The 19,017-nt window shown below is 42.3% G+C and overlaps 1 protein-coding gene across 1 annotated transcript in view; it reads left to right on the forward strand.

Moving 5' to 3' along the window:
- Positions 1 to 3,390: 3,390 nt before the first annotated feature.
- The window catches only part of rimbp2b (RIMS binding protein 2b), a gene marked incomplete at its 3' end in the record, with an annotated part of 28,194 nt that continues 12,567 nt past the window's right edge, over positions 3,391 to 19,017 (forward strand). Inside the window, exons 1-12 of the mRNA XM_083978848.1 lie at positions 3,391 to 3,495; positions 5,219 to 5,269; positions 6,200 to 6,220; positions 8,252 to 8,456; positions 9,429 to 9,577; positions 10,153 to 10,232; positions 11,037 to 11,146; positions 11,227 to 12,105; positions 15,633 to 15,784; positions 17,286 to 17,966; positions 18,185 to 18,334; positions 18,490 to 18,654. Coding sequence (XP_083834974.1) covers positions 3,394 to 3,495; positions 5,219 to 5,269; positions 6,200 to 6,220; positions 8,252 to 8,456; positions 9,429 to 9,577; positions 10,153 to 10,232; positions 11,037 to 11,146; positions 11,227 to 12,105; positions 15,633 to 15,784; positions 17,286 to 17,966; positions 18,185 to 18,334; positions 18,490 to 18,654 — 2,745 coding nt within the window. The 5' untranslated portion in view covers positions 3,391 to 3,393. The remainder of the gene's footprint in view (positions 3,496 to 5,218; positions 5,270 to 6,199; positions 6,221 to 8,251; positions 8,457 to 9,428; positions 9,578 to 10,152; positions 10,233 to 11,036; positions 11,147 to 11,226; positions 12,106 to 15,632; positions 15,785 to 17,285; positions 17,967 to 18,184; positions 18,335 to 18,489; positions 18,655 to 19,017) is intronic.

Genomic DNA, 19,017 nt, shown 5'->3' on the forward strand with positions numbered 1-19,017 from the left:
AGGATGCTTAAAATCAACACTGAATACCAGGAAAATAGTAACAGCTGCACAATGGAAGTCAGTCCAAAGCAACAGCTCTACTTTACATTATATCATGTTCAGTCATAGTTGATATTGTATCAGATATACTGATTCAGTGTTGTAGTCAAGTGGGAGACCATGTGGTGTCATTGGACTAGAAGATTATACTGAATGGTGTTCCCGACAGTTTCTCCACCCTAGAAAATGGGAAAAGTGGAAAGCTGTTAGTTGAACTACTGCTGCAAGTGTCACAAGTGAATCTGTCTGTATCATTTGGCATCATTTAACAATACAACACAGGTGGGTGTATGACTAGTAAAACCACAACCTAACAAATAGTTCATTTTGTGAGCTGCTGACTCAGTGACACTCACTCACTTCACCTCCAGGTCCTCAGTTTGAATCACAGGATGGTTTTTCCATTGAGTGTGCCATTTTGCTCTATTGACTTTTTCCAGCACCACCCTGTAATGATGACACTTTTATTATAGTCTGCAGTTATGCATTCAATTTAAAGCTGTTGACATTGGTTTCCATCATTCACAACATGGTCTGATTAGATAATGGTAATGGCACAGATTTTGAGCCACACTTATATCCTGTGGTGTTTTTGATGGATAGTAGCAATGTTTTGATGAGTGAGTTGCCATTTGGATACAAGCACTTTGACACACACACTCCTGCTAATGGGTTCACAACATTACACTGAACACCCAGTGTCAGTGATGCACCAAAATAAGGAGAAAGGCACCAGTGGAATGCAGGAAGACGAAGACTGCATGTAACTAAGGCTCCACCCCACTAAAAATGGCTTAGCAAATGTTTTATGAAGAAAGAATATGTGTGTTTTGATGAGGAACATCAAACAAAACTTTCTTTACCTTTTTTCTCAATGCAGCAAATACCCACGCCGGACACCTGCACTTAGTAGTAGGTAGTTAAAGGGATAGTTCACCCAAAATTCAAATTTCACTCATTATCTACTCACCCTCATGTCAACTAAGAGCTGTGAGAATTTTCAGAGTCCTCCGTGCCTTCTCGGAGTTACAGGGGGTCCGCGCAGCAGTATTTGTCCATATAATGGTTGTCAATGGATACCAACTTTCTTCGTCCAAAAAGACACACCAAAAAACATCCAAATACCTCCATACTGCTCGTCTGTAATGTCCCTCTTGTATTGAACCCCCGACATGAGAAATTGTTCGGAAAAAAATTAAATAAGTCTATATTTTAAGCTTGTTGTTCTCATGTCGGGGCTTCAATACAAGAGGGACATTACATACTGTACAAGCAGTATGGAGGTATTTGGATGTTTTTTGGTGTGTCTTTTTGGACGAAGAAAGTTGGTATCCATTGACAACCATTATAGTATAGACAAATACTGCTGCGCGGACCCCCCCGTAACTCAGAGAAGGAACGGAGGACTCTGAAAATTCTCACAGCTCTTAGTCGACATGAGGGTGATTAGATAATGAGTGAAATTTGAATTTTGGGTGAACTATCCCTTTTTAAAAAATTTTAAAAAATGGAGCAGTAAATGTGCAACCATTTATTCATTTTCTGTGTTAAAATTCTCATCTGTGTCAAGAAGGTGAACAGTATGTGTTACCACAGCTTCACTGAGCAAAAAGGAGCGAAGCCTCATTAAATCTGTGGGTGTCAGGAGAAAATGGGCAGGTCAGGAAAGTGTCGCCTTTCAATACAATCTCTCTTATATCCACCTTGCAAGACATGAAGCTGCTAGTATTCCTAAAAAAATGTTTAAAGATCAGTGAGGAAATGAATAAGTCCAGCTGCACTCTCAAACCCAGTCACTTTGCTGCTTGCTTGTCCTGTCTGCACAGGTGAAGTCTGAGTATGCCCAGCTCAAAGAGGCCCTTGGTGCTGTGACGCAGGAGAGAGATTTAGCCCTGTGGGAGAGGAACCAGCTCCAAGGCAAACTGGAGAACCTAGAGCAGGTGCTCAAGGTGAGGAAGCTGGCTCCGAGGGTGGACGCTCTCTGTCGGGCCTGGGCGCATTTCCTAGTTCTTGTAGTCCGTCTTTCCTGGGATCCTTATTCAGGTGTTTTTATGGAGCCTAACCCTTTGCCAGTTGCCCCTTCTCCTACCTGTGCTACACTGCTTCCATCTGGTTATCTTCCACTATACTGTCTAATGTCCCTGACATGTCTGTTGCCTTCCAGTGTCGTGTTGGGAGTTCTGACCAGGAGCTGTGAAAGAGTAGAAGCTTGGAGCAGTCTGCCCCACTTCCCTTTCCTATTCCACCCTTTGATGTTCTCCTACCCTCCTTAACCCCCCCCCCATGCCTTCCCCCTGACCCCCTCTGCCCCAGCTAGGTTTATAAGGTATCACTGCTATGTCCATCTGTTAGGGAGCAGTCCTACTCAGTCCCATTCTGAATGCTTTCTGTCCACCTCAGTGGCTGTGCTTATCTCTCCCTTTACCCGTGGGCTGCTTACCAGACATACGTATGGTCACCTGGCTATATGACCACAGCACTGTGGAATGTAACTTTTGCATGAGGCAGGACAAAGAGTTTGGCTTTGTGACAACTGGGAGGGGGAAGGAAGAAGAGATCTAGAGAGTGGGTCACCCTTCATGATGATAATGTCACCCACAAGTTTGATGACATTACCTATCTTAGACCTTAATTTTTACTGGCATGAAAATGTCATTTGCTTCTCTCACCTGACAGTGTTGCAAATACTCACATATATTGGGAGCAGTGACGTGACTGGATGACACGGGCATATTGTATTATGAAGAACCTAGCATTCAGTCCCTTGTATTGTATGGCTTCTTTTGTTGTTATGGATGACCACAGACAAGTGAGCACGCTATGGAGTTTGCTCACCCTTTTCATGTAACTTAAAACCCTGTATTGATCATGCAAAGACACATCGCTGAGGACAGCTTTTCAAACAGTCCCAGTGACCAGACTTCTAACAGGTATTGTGTTACCTAAAGGGGGCAGCAAACCTGACTGTGGATTGATGTTAGTGTTTTTTGTTCACACAGCAAAGCATCTCTAGTCCTCATCCATAAGCACCTTTGTGCAAACTTGAGCTGATCTCTCCTGCGGATCATTTGACATAAACTGTTCTCACATGGCATTTTGCTGTGGCCTAGTTTATGTCTTGGTGTTAAGGGTTTAAAAGCTCAGTACACTGTTAACCAGCCTCTCTGTATGTGTGATGTGTGTGCACATGTAACACCTGTGTTGTCTCTGAGTGTGGGGGAGAAGACTGGAGATGCATTTTGTGTTGGCTCAGTGCCGTTGGATTTTAGTTCCACTAACAGCAGCCCTCTCTATGCTCCCCCCCCACAACCCTCCCCCCCGGCTCTCCACCCCTGCACCCCCTGCGGACAGCATATGCGTGAGGCTGCGGAGCGGAGGCAGCAGCTAGAGTTGGAGCATGAGCAGGCGTTGGCTGTACTCAATGCAAAGCAGCAGGAGATTGACCTTCTTCAGAAGGTAAGGCAACTCAGGGTAAATCACACTCGCAGCACCAGAGGGTGGGGCTTTCTTGTTTGCCCAGCTGGCGCTTGTGCCTGTGTCATGGGTCAAAGAGCTTTTTTGTCGAGCACTGGTGCGATACATACAGTGCAACAAAGGTGAAAGTCAATTCAAAGACTATACCATAGAGAGCAGGGCAAAGAACAGTGCTTTCTACAGGCCACAGCACTCGCTCCTCTCAATATTCTCGCCGCTTTCCCAACGCATCCTCTCAACCCCATCGCTCAGCTGTCTATCATTCTCTAAACCCTAAGTGCTCAACATTTCAGGAGCGCTCTTGTTTGTTACAAGTGAGCGAATCAAACGTTCAAACCCCAGAGTTGATATGACACTTTTTAGAGGCTGGCTTAAACAAAATGCTGGCCCAGGCCCACGTGATGCTCGGTCTTCCTTCTCTGTGCACTGGAACTGACTGTAATGTCAAAGCAAGCCGAGCAAAGGCTGAGATTGCTGATAGTGTGAACGTGATAGGAATTGTCACCAATGCCTTCTTTAGAAACTGTGTGTGTGTACCCCAGTGTAGCTGTTGCTGCAGTGTTGCTCTAACTTCACAGTCAGCCTTTCACAGGCCGAGTTCTCAGCTTCTCATTAACAGAAGCTCATTATGCCTTATCTTCCTTCAGACACTGGCTGCTCTCTGCATTCTCCTAAATTAATTGCCTGCAAAGTAGATTTATGAAATTGTAAAGTCCACAGATGCTGCCATATTCATGTGGAACACTTGTTTTTCTCAACAGATGTTTCTAGTTCCCATAAGAAAAATGGGCTGTATTATGCTGTGTTTCTGTCCAGTGTTATGCTTCTATAATACCAAACCTTATTTCTCTTGAATTCACTAGTCTCCTCATTGATGCAACACAATTTAAAATTCATTCAAGATTCTTTCATTTGTCACAAGGCCACTTTTCTTAGCTTCGACAACCATTGACACAAAGGCGTGACAACATGTTCATCTTTTTGAATGACCATGTACAGTAGGTAACTTTACAGAATGATACAACTGAAGAAATAATTGTGGGAAACAAGTGGATAAGCACATTGCCCACACTTTAATAGTCAAAAGCCAGTTTGTGTTGCAGGTGGTGATGTAAATGAAAGGATATGTGTCTTTGAGGAGACCAGAGTAGAGAGAAATGAACCATACTGAATTTTAAAATATGATTCCTCTATGGCTGCATCTGACTCTGAAGTCTGTAATAGGACACCTTTAATTTAGATGTAGCCATACAGGTAAGTGTGTAACCTGAAATATAAATGCTTCCTTTATTATATTAGCTGTCTTGCATGCACACAATTGTTTGATGTTGGATAACTCACTGTTTTAAGGAAGCTTAAAAAACACAAAGCATAAGAGGTGAAAATGGTGTAAGAAAAGCCACAATGTCTAAAGCTGGTTGTGAGCTGAGTTTAAAGGAATTAATTTCCACTTAAGTCAAGGCACTGCTTGCAAATGTTGAATATAAGGAAAAGAAATGTACTACCCGTAGTTTCATCCTTCATTGCAGCTTCATACTGTGTGGACAGATGAGTAACTTTCTTTTCAACCATTTTCACCCTCAGCACCAGTGAATGAAAAGCTTTTTTATTATGTTTCTCAAGGCCTTTCATTGGTGTTTTAAACTGAAACTAAACTGCAATATAAATGAAAGTGAACTGAAACACTGCACCCTGTGTTTCCTAGGCTCAGGTTGAGGCTAAAAAGGAACATGAGGGCGCTGTCCATCTGTTAGAGGTGAGCGTCTGGACTCGGGGGGGTGACGTGACTGTGTGTGTTTATGTGGCTGCTGCTGGAGGAAAAGAGACTAGACAGCCTGGGGGCAGACCTGTGTATACTTCCAGCCATTTCCTGCTCTACTCACTTCTTGAATCTTTGTGCTCCTGTTTATTTTAGTTCTCTCTCTTTTTTTTAATTATGAGTCTTGGGCTGAGTATATACGGTAACACTTTACTTGAATAGGTACTCATAAGATTGACATAAAACTGTCATAACCATGACATAACAGCTGTCATAAACATCAATGAATACTTATGACAGCTGTCGTCAAGTGTCATTCGGTAAGTTGTGTCACTTTTGATGCAAAGTTGACATTATTTGAGATGTCCTTGTTATGAGAACTTAACATAATTTTTAAAGTTTGGCAATTAGGTCTGCTATGACAGTTTAAATTGTCTTTATGTCAAGTTGTCAGAACAAAAACATCTCAAACAATGTCAACTTTGCATCAAAAGTGACATAACTTACCGAATGACACTTAACGACAGCTGTCATAAGTATTCATTGATGTTTATGACAGCTGTTATGTCATGGTTATGACAGTGTTATGTCAATCTTATGAATACCTATTCAAGTAAAGTGTTACCGTATATTTTATAGTTTCACAATATGTTTAAATTGTCATGTGAAGTTCACCTGCAACCCTTTTTTCAGAAAAGTGAATAAGTCAAACACATACTGTATAGTCTATTATCTATCTTTTATTTAATCTTTCTGTTAGCCTTGTAATTGGGTGAAATGTACTGTATATGCGTGAGTGTCAAAGCAGCCTGTAATTTTAAGAGTCTTGTGCTTTCAAGATGTGTACGAGTGATCGTATTTGTAATTGTGCTTTATTTCTTTCCTACATCTCTGTTCACTGTACGGGTGTGTGTTATGCTTATACAGAACCACTTGGACAGCATGCAGGTATTTCAGAACTGCTTTTATTGATATTTTTACACCTTTCCCAGTATTATCAATATGGTACAGTCCTCACATGTTTACTTTGGTCCAGGATGTCTGACGATCTAACCGCTCATTGCAAAACAATCGTTCACCATGATGCCAGTTTTAATTGATTTGAAAGGTGGTAGACAATAAGTAAAACAAAACAAAAAAAGAGTCAGAATTCAAGTGCGGTGTGTATTGCTTGGTTGCCAGAACATTTCCAAACTGCTTCTTGGGCTTTACCACCGATGTTTCACATTTCCCATCACAGCAAACTCACAAGTGGAGGGCTCTTTGATGACTGACAGCAACAACTGGAGGTCTTTCTGAGTTGATCATAAAGGAAAATTCAGCTACACTCACTTAACAATTGATGACAAGGTTCAGAAAGTTTCAGTATATGGATCGACTCCTGTTAAAGATAAATGCCTGGGGCCTTGCTGACTGACCTCATTTCCACATAATCAAAGCCCATCAACACTGAGTCATACAGATTTAAATTCATAAGACCAGACATGTCTTTTTAAGTGTGTGTTTAGATTTGAAAAAAATACAAATATGACTACAACAAAGAAATGTATTTAATTAGAAAATATATTTAACCATCAAAATAAATAGGAATAAGAAGTCATTGTGTAAAGCTGATTTTAGTACTTTATGTTATATTAGTAATTGTATTTCTATAATAATGTATATATTATTATCAGACTGTATTGACATCAAAGGATCACATTGCCAAACGGTGACAAATGTGATCCTTTTCTGTTGTAGCTTTGCATGTGTGTTATCCAGCATGTTTTAAAACCGGTCTACCTGCCATACAGCTGAGTACTGTATGATGCTATTAAAACTAACGCCTCTTAATTTACTAATTCTGTTTTACAAACGCAGGAGTTCCTTTGTCGTCTTTTCGCTAACAGCATGTTATATCCAGCAACAACCGGTCTGCATGAAATGGACGAAGTGTTTTATCAGAGGAACACAGAGAGTGGTGCTGCAGCGGGTGTTGCTGTGTGTTGGGCAGTGCTACTGAAAAAAATTCCATGGAAGCTTCAGTGTCCTCTGGAGTATCTCTGGTTCAGATTGTTGTCAGTTTCAGACTGAGAGGTGATTTCTGATGCACTGCATAATTCAGCTTGAGAAATCACACTGTAGCACCTGGAATTTCCATTACTCCTGCCCAAACAAATGTTCAATCTGTCATTGATCATTTGTGCAATGGAGTTTCCTGCTCTTAAAGTGTGGCTGATGATATTTTATGTTTTGCTTATTGTTGACAAATCTCAAGAGAAGACCATTCCTAACAATGTTCAGAGGCAAAGTCATTTCCTAAAGCACCTGGGCCACTGGGAGCTATTTTCAGTTGTGGAGTCAAACACATTTGACGCCTCAGTATTTACAGTAGCAGGATCATGATGAAAGCGCTAGCTCAGCAGTGTGGCTCAATGGCTACACCATTTATTTGCATTATCGATTTTGGTCTTTTTGTGGTATAACTTAACAATAAGTAAAAATATAAAGTATCATGCAGCCCATCCTCTCCAACACTGTGCAGTGTGGGATATGCATATGGCCTTAAAGCGAAAGGGCTTTATTTTCAGTATTATTAGCATTAAATGTACTGCATGTGATTTGTATACTGTACTGTCAGTAGTAGTTAAAAGGTCATTCCAAGAAGCTTTTCTCTGCAATGACTGATCCAAATGTTATGAGTGCTTCTGTAAAATTTCATCCCATGTTCTATTTGTGTGTTGCCTGTAGAGGTACAGTATACATTTGTATCTATACCTACTGTTTATATATGTATATGTGCGTACTCAGTATTTGTGTGTTCAAAATGTTCAGTCCTGTATTCTGTGGTTTCCTTATTTTTATTTTGCCTCTTTCTTCTTCCCATCCTGTCTCTCCTGTTCCCCATCTGCCTGCCTGTCTCTTCTTTTCTTTCTGTCTATCGCTCTGCCTCCGTCTCTCACTCCTCTCTCAATGAATTTCCTCCCACACCATCGACAGGCCAAAGTGCGTGAGCTGGAGGAAAAATGTCGGAGTCAGAGTGAGCAGTTCAACCTCCTGTCAAAAGAGCTGGAGAAGTTCCGGCTCCAGGCCGGGAAGTTTGATATCCTCAGCACTGAACCCTTAACTTTATGTGAATCTCCCGGGTCACCCAACAAAACCTTGTCCCAGCTCCTTAATGGACTGGCTGCCCCCATAGGAAAAGGTATGTGTAGGACCTTATTGATGCGCAGAGCTTTAAAAGCAAAAGCAGACATTATTCTTTTACATTTATTTATGTGTCTTATACTGTAGGTCAAAGCTGTGATCACATTTCTAGCAAAGAAAGTAATATCTAGAGTTAAGAGGCCACCAAATGAATGTCAGATTAAAGTCCACCATTGCCCAGGTGCTGTGCATTTGTAACCTCTCTATCATATGAGAGTGACCACACTTCATAGAAAGAGGGTAAAAAAAAAACTTCCTGCTGAAACTTGAAGTCTGCGAGGCTGGGCTTCCAACTTAATCTGCAGTAAACACAAACTGCTAAAGAAATAATCAGTTACAGTGTAGTGTATAGTTTGACTTGAATATACAAAGGCCTCACTAATTACAATAGTATTCATCACTCAACTCTTCCATTAATTCTGTATGTTTAGAAGTGATTGGAAGCTGAAGACTATTATAGTACAGTGTGACATTTACCTACACAGCACCTGTTTAACACAACTATTGGTAAAATTACATCTACAGTATGCAAGTGATATGCTATAGTACAGTATGTCCTTATAAAAGAGTATATAAGGTACTGTACAGCAGTGATGGCTCCACAATGACAGTAACACAATGAAATGATGTGTGAAACCCATGACCAAAAATAGGTCATTGCTGTGATGAAGCATCGAGAAGCAAAAAATCCTCCAAGATAGGGACCCTGGGACAAAACATATCAAATTGGTGTCAGTTTGGTCCTTGACATCAAATTGTTCAAGAATCAAAACAGATGTGTATTAGATTGCGGAGGCCATTAGTGCTGTTCATTTGAATTCTTTTATGTTCCCTGTCTCCCCTTTTGTTTGTCTCTCACATCTCTGAAGTGGACATAGACTTAATGATTTTTTTCTGCTTCATGTTTGACACGAGTTGACTTGTATTGTGATGTGAGGATCTGATGAGAAAAGTTTTGTTTGTTCCACAGGCAATGAGGCTCCAACAAGCAGATCTTTGATATCTGAGTTCATTCGACCACTCCAGATCAGTGGAGACAAGCCCGAGCTCCTCTCTGTCAAGCCAACATTCCTCACTCGCACTCGAGGCAGCAGCCCAGCCCGGGCTTTCCTCTCTGAGGTATCTGATCATGCCCAATTGTGTCCCATGTGGCTCCTTTTTTATTGCAACTTTCTCATAGCTACACAAGGCAAGACTCTCTAAATATCCTGAATGACAATGAGTGGCTGCAGTGTAGAAGAACCACCAATAATTTATAATGATAATAATTTGTAACCTAAACACCATTCAGTGACCTCAACCCGCTGATGTTAGATCTGTTACCCCTCTCATACCTGTGTTATGCTTTCGTACAGACAGCACAGAAAAAATGCTGCTTCATTTTAATCTAAGTAATGTGCTTTGGCTGAACAAGAGAAAATCCACACAGCAGGGATGCCAGAGGCTTCCCGTGTCACTCGTGCAGACTGTTTGGGACTGCTCATAATATTTTTAGTTCGTCAGAGGATATAAAAAAAAAGAAAAGAAACATGTTTATTGCGAACTTTAAAAAAATAGAATTAGTTTGGAAGAAACGCTATGGCTCTGAACATGATCATACAAAATGAGTTTGAGAGTCATCCTAGGTCGAATCCTGTGAAAGCACAAAGAAGGAGCATTTGATGTTTATTTGTATCTTGTTTTGCCTTCTCTAGATGGACAAAGAGCTCCGCTCAACCACCAGGTCCAAACCAAGATTCACAGGGAAGGTCCGTCTGTGTATTGCTCGGTACAGGTATGTTTATACAGCACACAATTTACCTGTAATCACAGTGTACACGGTCTTATTTCTTTTGAAACATTGAACATGTTACGATAATCTAAAGCATCACAATGGATTTGGCAGATCAATATTGACAGGTTTCAAGTCTTTACAGTGTATTAAAGTTCAATGGGCGGCTGTGGCTCACGAGGTAGAGCGGGTCGTCCACTAACCGGAAGGTCGGTGGTTCGATTCCAGGCCCGATGCGTCCATTGGGTGCATGAATGTGTGTGAATGCTTAGTTTCCTGCGCTATGCCCAGTGCTGTATGAATGTGTGTGTGTGAAAGGGTGATTTTCAAAGTAAAACCAGACCAACGTGATGCAGTATGAACATAGTTACAAGAGAATGCTAACAAAGAGAGTTGGGCAAAAGTCCTTTCCATCTTTACAATAAACTAAACCCTCTGATCTGTGGATACAAGTTCTGGTCAAATCTTGCTGAGGTTATTTGCTTTCTCTTGCAATGTTTTAGGCTGTGGACTTAAAGACAATTCAGTGTTTCTGTCTCTAAATTAACCTCTTAAATACCTGTACCGAATAATTGGAATCCTCATAGCATAAATGTGCGAAACAGAGCCAGAGCTTTAAACCCACACTGACTTCAACGCCGTCATATTTGAACCAAAATAGATAGAAGTAGAAACAAACTTCATATTTTTCAAAGCAGCACTCAGCAAAACATTTTACTTGACATACATACATTATTGGAGATGTTCAGTGTTTGACATTAAAACAAATCTGGCACTTGATTTTATTCATTTCTGTTTTTGCTTTAGTTACAATCCTTATGATGGGCCCAACGAGCATCCTGAGGCAGAGCTCCCCTTGGTGGCAGGAAAGTACCTCTACGTTTACGGGACGATGGATGAGGATGGCTTTTATGAAGGTCTGAGTTGGCTTGATAATTGTTTATTGTTTTGACCCTCACATCACCACGATAGCAACTATGTCTTGTCCGTTCCTCAGGAGAACTTCTGGATGGACAGCGTGGACTCGTCCCATCCAATTTTGTGGATTTTGTCCAAGATGAGGGGAAACCCTCTGTCCAGCACAGGGATACAGTGGCTAAAGAACCTGGCTACCTCAACCACAGTAGCCTGGGGTCTCAGAGACTGGGTGTAGGCACAGGAACAGGGACAGGATCAAGCATCAGCAGCATGCTGTCTGACAGTAAACTAGACTGCCTAAGCACCAGCAGCTTGGGCATGGACCTCCTGGGCTCGTCCAGCAATGGGACTGGAACCCTGGATGTCAGCATTGACGAGGTCGGTGAAGACATTGTGCCTTATCCCCGCCGCATCAACCTGATCAAACAACTGGCCAAGAGTGTTATTATTGGCTGGGATCCTCCCGTGGTCCCACCAGGCTGGGGCTCCATCAGTGGCTACAATGTCTTGGTGGATAAGGAGGTGCGCATGAGTGTCCCCTACGGGGGCAGGACAAAGTCTCTTATTGAAAAGCTCAATCTTGCCACCAACACCTACCGCATTTGTGTGCAGAGCATCACTGATCGCGGCCCGTCGGACGAGCTGCGCTGCACTCTGCTGGTGGGAAAAGATGTGGTGGTGGCACCTTACTACCTACGAGTGGACGGCATCACACAGGTCTCTGCTGAGCTCTCCTGGATGCCCAGCAACAGCAACTACAGCCACACTATCTTCCTCAATGGTGCAGAGTACGACATGGTCAAAGCCGGAGGCTACAAGTACAAGTTCTTCAATCTGAAGCCCATGACAGTTTACAAGGTGAAAGTTGTGGCGCAGCCACATCAGGTGCCTTGGCAGCTTCCAATGGATCAAAGAGAGAAGAGGGAAATCTCAGTGGAGTTCTGCACTCAGCCTGCAGGTCAGCCCCCGAAGCATAACTCTCATTCACACTCATGATCCTCAGTAAATGGAAGTAGGAATGGAAATGTTGGTCGACTGGTTATTCTGAACGTCCACCATGTTGGTCCAGAAATATTGCCATGGGATTTGATTCAGATACCCACAAGGCCTGATGAAAACCTCAGAGATGTAAAACCATTCCCATTATTCTCAGCTGTTTTTTTGAGTACCAATGAGTAAATATGATAGTTCACTCTACACAACTTGCTGACCTGAGAGTGGGCAGCCTTGAAGTCATGTAGAGTTCATGAGTGACACAGCATTTCACCCCAAACAACATGATGTATGGTCTCACTCGATATTTAGCATGCTAGATTTCTAGTCAGCATATGTGACTAGAAAGATGTGAAAGATGCTGACGACGAGCATCTTTGAAGAGTTCACACAAAGTGAATCATGTTCACCCCTCAACCACTGACAAAAGCTCTCGATCAGAAACCATCAGCGTTGTCAGAATCAGGCTTAAAACTGTGTATTCTGAGGCAACTTGGCAACTTGGGGGTAGTGTTAATTTGTTGAGTTGAACCTTTGAGAAATTTGTTACTTTTTTCACTCTTCAGACCCAAAGCAACATTGATATTCATTTGGAGGCATGCTTTTAGCCACCTTGAAGGTGTAAATCTCACACGCAGTCTCATTTTTTTAAAATCTTATTTTACCTCCTTTTAATTTCTAAAAAAAAATATCTGACTCAGAAAGGCACTGCAGTATGTTTACTATCTGGTTGCTAACCTTGTCTGACTGCTGTTCGGGACTGAGCAGGTAGTATACTTCCTGATATGAGCTCTCAGACTGGACCAAACTAGTCTTACTCATTTTGGTGTCTGCAAATAGTTTCATGCACCGTGTATTTATGATAAACTCTTGTCCCCCCAGTGTGATTGCTGTTCTAGCTTCACATTCTGTTATGTTTCACAGTCAATGATATTTCACATGGAAAGCCATCCGATAATTTACATTCAACAATCAGTCATCAATTTATTTACTCAGCCACACGCTTCAAGCCCATTACATTTACAAACCTGACAAACATCTCTGCCATTTTCATTTTCCCCAGCCACTTTGAGATTGCCCTCCAGGATTTGTGTGTGTATTACTGTGATAACACACATGCATGGCGCAAAAAAAAAGAAATGGAAAGTGCAGTGAGAAAACGTGAAAGAAGCATTCGCTGAACAGAGCTACACGAGACTGGAAACGAGTGTCTCTGGAAGCCAAGCTAGTGTAAATAGTTAACGTAGATCTCTGGGATTTCTTCTCCCGTGAGACTCGTTGATGCTTTGCTGTTGCCAGCATTAACTTGGGCCTCACAGTCTGGCTGTCTTGCTGCAGGAAATCTTTTCAAGTGAGAATGTCATAAGAGTGAATCTCTTCACAGTCTGATACATTTATGGTGCTATTTTTTGTATGTGATATAGCATAGGAACAGAGGAATTAGCCAATTCTGGGTGCAGACTAGAGATGTCACGATTATAGATTTTCTTGGTACGATTATTGTCAGAGAAATAATCATGGTATTGCGATTATCACGATTATTATGCATCAATACATTTCACAACACTATGAATGTGTAAAATCAAATATAGTCAAAATGTAATCACTTTGAAATATTTAAGTCATTAATTGTCATCTATACCAAATGTTTAAGTTTATTTTGATATTTTTTTTAAATTACAAATGACACGCTAACATTTAAATTCCTACCAATTCAGTGTTATGTTAGGTAAATGGACCAGTATCTGTGCATTTTCTTTTACTGTGGTGCATATCTGCTGATATGGTTCCCATAATCTATTTTAGAAAGTGACGGTATTTAGGAACCTTTCCGAACAATTAATTTTGGCGTTTAATACCACGATTAATCGTGTCACGTGCAGACAAAACGTGCAGACAAAACATCTAGATTTACATTTAGTCATTTGTCAGACACTTCTATCCAAAGGACATGGCACAGACATGTCACATTAATGCTTTTTCTAACTAAGTGCCCAGAGTAATGGGATTATGATTATTTAACCTTTAGTTAGTTAACAGGGAAAGAGACCAAGACCTCACTTGTGAGGTCACTAGGATAAGATGAAACCTGTTTCGAAAATTAGAGACAAAAAGGACATAGCAGAAAGATTATGTAGTCAAGTAATGAGTTGAACAAAGTGCAAGAGGAGATACAAGAAGGACACAAAGGGTCTGAGAGAGGAAGAAGGGGGAGGGCAAAGATAGAGTGATACTGAAGTTTGAATTGACGTTTTCTGTTGGCAGCTGACGATGGAACATGCTGAGAGTTCATTAAATGATCTGTCTATTGAACATGTTAATCAGAGGCGTCTAAAACACTACGGTTATCGGTGGACCACTCAATAAGGAGGGCAGTGTCTGGAGGAACTATATTAGGCTTTCGCACTCAGCATGTGCTTCTCAAACAAGTGACTTCATTAGCTCTTAGTGATGACAACATGTTTATTGGTATTAGTCACAGGAAGCAGCCCCCAATAACCTGCCTGTGTCTGCTGTTTGTACCCAGTACCAGAGGAAGTGACTCCACTGAAACATTCAGCTAAACGCTCATCTCAGTTCTCAGAGGAGCTTGTTGTTTATGACTGGTGTAGTTTTAAATATGAGAAGGGGGGATGAAATCTCCAAACAGCCACTGCTGCTGTTCCAGGACTGTGTGTGTGTTGTCAGCTGACAGTCAGTGTAGAAATGTGATTAAGATTGTGTTAGACCCACACACACACGCAGCTGCACGTTGCAGCTCCAAGATACTGCTGACTGCATCTGCTCACTCTGTCTCACTGTGTGACTGCAGGGGAGCAGCAGCGCTGCACAGATGGGTATGTTGTTTAGTGTGGAGGCAGTGCTGACAGATTGTGGAAACAGCAAACTGTGTTTTTTTTTTTTTTTGATGTTCCATAAAATATTGTCAGCGAGTATCTGGCAACAGGATATTCCTATTCATGCAGTGATGGCAACTGCTGGCAAACTTGGCTTTTTGAACCAATGTAACAAATTTGCCCAATGTCCTACAAATACAGTACATTTGGGGATACACACCACAAACCTGTACAGAGATGTGTATGAATATAAAAAGTCATTCTAAAATATTGAATTAGAAGAAATACTCCAATGTCACTGACTCACTGTGCAACCGAAAATGCCACTGGCAAATGACATTTCAGAGAAATTGGAAATGTTTAATTTATAATAATTTAGAATTCAATTCATATGATCTTTTTTGATAGAGGTCTTTGTAACAACACAAGGTTATGTTGTATGCATTCCTTTAGACTGAGACATATAGCACGGCTCGCCTTGTATGAGAATAATCTTATTGCATAGCACTGTGAAATGGTTCCTTAATGTGGAGTAGACCCATAGTACTGAGGTCAGCACATTCATTTGTGATCAGATTGGCAGAAATGGCTCAGCCACTGTTGAGCTGTGTTTTCTTTTTCTCTCCTTATCCAGTGTGTGTGTTGTGCTCCCCAGGGCCCCCTCTCCCTCCCCAGGAGGTGCAAGTCCAGTGTGGTCAGACTCCTGGTGTCCTGCAGGTCAGATGGAAGCCGCCGCCTCTGACACCTTCAGGAACCTCCAATGGGGCCAGTGTGATTGGCTATGCCGTGTGCACAAAGGGACAAAAGGTATCAAATGTCAAACAAGACGTTCTTTCAATATAGTTCTTAAAAAACGTGCGGCCTTGCCTTCCTCAGCAGGGACTCCTGTGAATAGTGCTCTATTGCCATCTCCTGGAGAAATGATGTAATGTTGATATGGAGCCCCCTGGGGCAAGAGTTGCTAAAGATGTACATTCAACACACCTTTATGTCATGACAATATGGAATAAGCAGTATCGTCCAGTCATTTTTATGAAAAAAGGTTGAACAAATTGCAACAGAAGCAAACTCAACTGATTTTGTATCCTCAACATGTCCTGATAGTGAAGAATCCCATTGGGGGAAATTTTCGAAAAAGACCAAAATATAACTCATTCATACGCCTATTAATTATTTTTCTCACGTGACTAAGGTAAACATTTTTAACCTTTAGATATCTCCATGAAAATTACCCAGTTGATTACTTACATTAAGACAAACAAAACATTTATTCTTTGTCAACATGAGCAAACAGTGCATAATCTAATTATGTATGGATAATTTGCATACATACAACACCAGATCTAAACATTGGTTATAGCAGGTGAAAATGTCTTGTTCCATCTGGTTGACATATTACAGTTAGGCACACTGTAGCTTAATGAGCTAGGGCACTTAGGCTACCATGTCAAACCAGTGCTTCCTGCAGCAACGGGTTCGAATCCAGTCCACGTCCTTTGTTGCAAGTCCTTCCATCTCTCCATCCCCCTTTCACAAATATCTCTCTACCATTAAAGGTGAAAATGGCAAGAATATATATTTTTTAAAGAACTGTTGGATCAAAACAACCGTCAGAAGACAAGTGTCCTTCTGCTGGAGCTCCCTGATCTCAGCAGCTTCACCTCCTTAAGAAAGGAGCAAGTCATACCTGCTCCACTAAGGTGGCGGTCATCTTGAAAAATTGCAGCCATCTTGAAATTTCAAGTGGTTTCTTGTTAAGTGGCCGATGGAGTCAACTCATCCCAATTTTCATGCTAGTATCACCACAGCACCTTCATATCCGTGCAGTCAAAATGGTGGAATTTATGCAAATGTATGCAAATTTGCTCATGTTAACAAACAATTTCAAAAAACTTGTAATACATTTTTTGTTCGTCTTAATCAACTCAGTAATTTTCATTGAGATATCTAAAGGTTAAAATTTTTACCCTAGTCACATGAGAAAAATAATTAATAGGCGTATGAATGCGGTATAATTTGGTCTTTTTCAAAACGTCCCCCTAATGGGATTCTTTGGGGCTTTTTTTTGTCACTCAGGACATGTTGAGTTCATCAGTTGAGTTTGCTTCTGTTGCAATTTGTTCAAGGTTGACCCCCATTTTGGCTTAAAATTACTGGACTAGTATGTCTCTTAAGTCAACAGATATAAAGAGCTACAAGTGCATGTAGTTATGATTTTATGATGGTGTGGTTAAGAGTATGTACTTTTGCATGTCTACGTTCTTAATTGCCCTTTGGTAAGGACTCTCTGGTTCCTCTGTGAATGCAGATAGCAGAGGTCTTGTACCCCACAGCAGACTATGTGACCGTGGAGTTAAACAGGATTCAGTGTCTGGAGGCGAGAGAAGTCATTGTAAGGACGTTGTCGACACAAGGAGAGTCCCAGGACTCGCCCGTGGCCATCATCCCGCACAATCTCCTGGGATCTCCACGTCTTTCCCACAGAACGACCACAGCTCCCCACCCCATCCCTCACCCGCAGTCCCATCCGGTGCACTCGCAAACCCACCCCCCTTACCCATCAACGTACCCCCCAAATCACCCTCAGCCCCAGATGCAGCCTCTGCCTCGAGCTCAGCCCCACACACTGCCCCACTCGCAGCCGCACTCTCAGCCCGTCTGCCACCCTCCTCCTCCTCCTCCTCCTCCTCATTCCCAGCCTCATTTCCAGTGCCACCCCATGCCCAAGTCCAAGACGTTAGTAAGTGCCAGAGACCCAGAAACCAAAGAGCATGAGGTGAGCCTGCGGTCGTCCCAGCCCTGGGAGCGCTCCCCCTCTCCGCTGCCTCCCATGCGCGGAGCGAACCTCGAGCCGCCGCACTTCCAACCGCGGCGATCGCCCTCTCCTCAGAGGATCCTGCCGCAGCCTCAGGGAGCCCCCATCTCCAACACCATCGCCAAGGCCCTGGCCAGGGAAGCTGCTCAGAGAGTGTTTGCCGAAGGGAACCGGGTACGTGGAGACTTCAGTATAGAATAGACTTCATACATAATCTAGTGTAGAGGCTGGAAATCCTATTTCTCATCATGCTAATGGAAATACCTGTCAGTGTGATAAGATGTTTTCTTGTTAGTGTCATTTTTGTCACTAGTGTGAAAGATTTTAAGAATGTGGCACTAAATTATTTGAATCCTTTTTCAGTCTAAACCACCTCATATTTCTCTCATCAGGTTGAGAAAAGGAATATTTTTAGTGATCGGGGTAACGCCTTGCATCCGCTTAACTCAGATGAGGAGGAAGATGGCTACGACTCTCCTCATGCCAGGAGGAGAGGAGCTTCTGTGGATGAATTCCTTAGAGGCTCAGAGTTGGGCAGACAGGTACTTTACAGAAAACACAGCAAACTGCTCAAACTGAATCAAATCAAGTCCTCTCAAATTTTGTATTTTTTTTTTTTTTTTTTTACATCTGTAGACTATAAAGTTATGATTTCTACCTCTTAGGTTTGAACTTTCTCACTCTTGTTGTTTCTTAGCAGCACCATCCTTACCACTACAGCCACAGTGAGGAGTACCACACGGAGAGCAGCCGGGGCTCTGACCTGTCTGACATCATGGAGGAGGACGAGGAGGATCTTTACTCTGAGATGCAACTGGAGGAAGGCCGCCGACGCAGTATCAACTCTCACAACACTCTTAAGGTACTTACTGCACACCTCGAGTCTGTAGTTGCCCTGGGGGAGGACAGAGGAGGGTGGGGAGAAAGACAGGGCTTTAGGGTACCAGGCTCTACAACCAGGCCCCTGGTGGCTTTGATTGGCTGAGCCCCCCCCCCACCCCCACCCCCCACAGCCTGCTCCTCCACCTCGACCCTCCAGCACCGCTCATTCATTCAAGGCTGAGCTCATGGGAATGGCTGTGTACACATTACAGCATGAGAGAGAGAGAGGGCTGTGAGCACTATGTCTTTTATGGTTTTCACTGCATTGTGATGCACCGAAGCAGAATTACAAGGGTTAAAGTCGAATGTTAGAATGTGAGATTGAAGTGTAAATGTTAATATA

Source organism: Trachurus trachurus, assembly GCF_905171665.1.
Source record: "Trachurus trachurus genome assembly, chromosome: 9".
Classification (NCBI taxonomy): domain Eukaryota; kingdom Metazoa; phylum Chordata; class Actinopteri; order Carangiformes; family Carangidae; genus Trachurus; species Trachurus trachurus.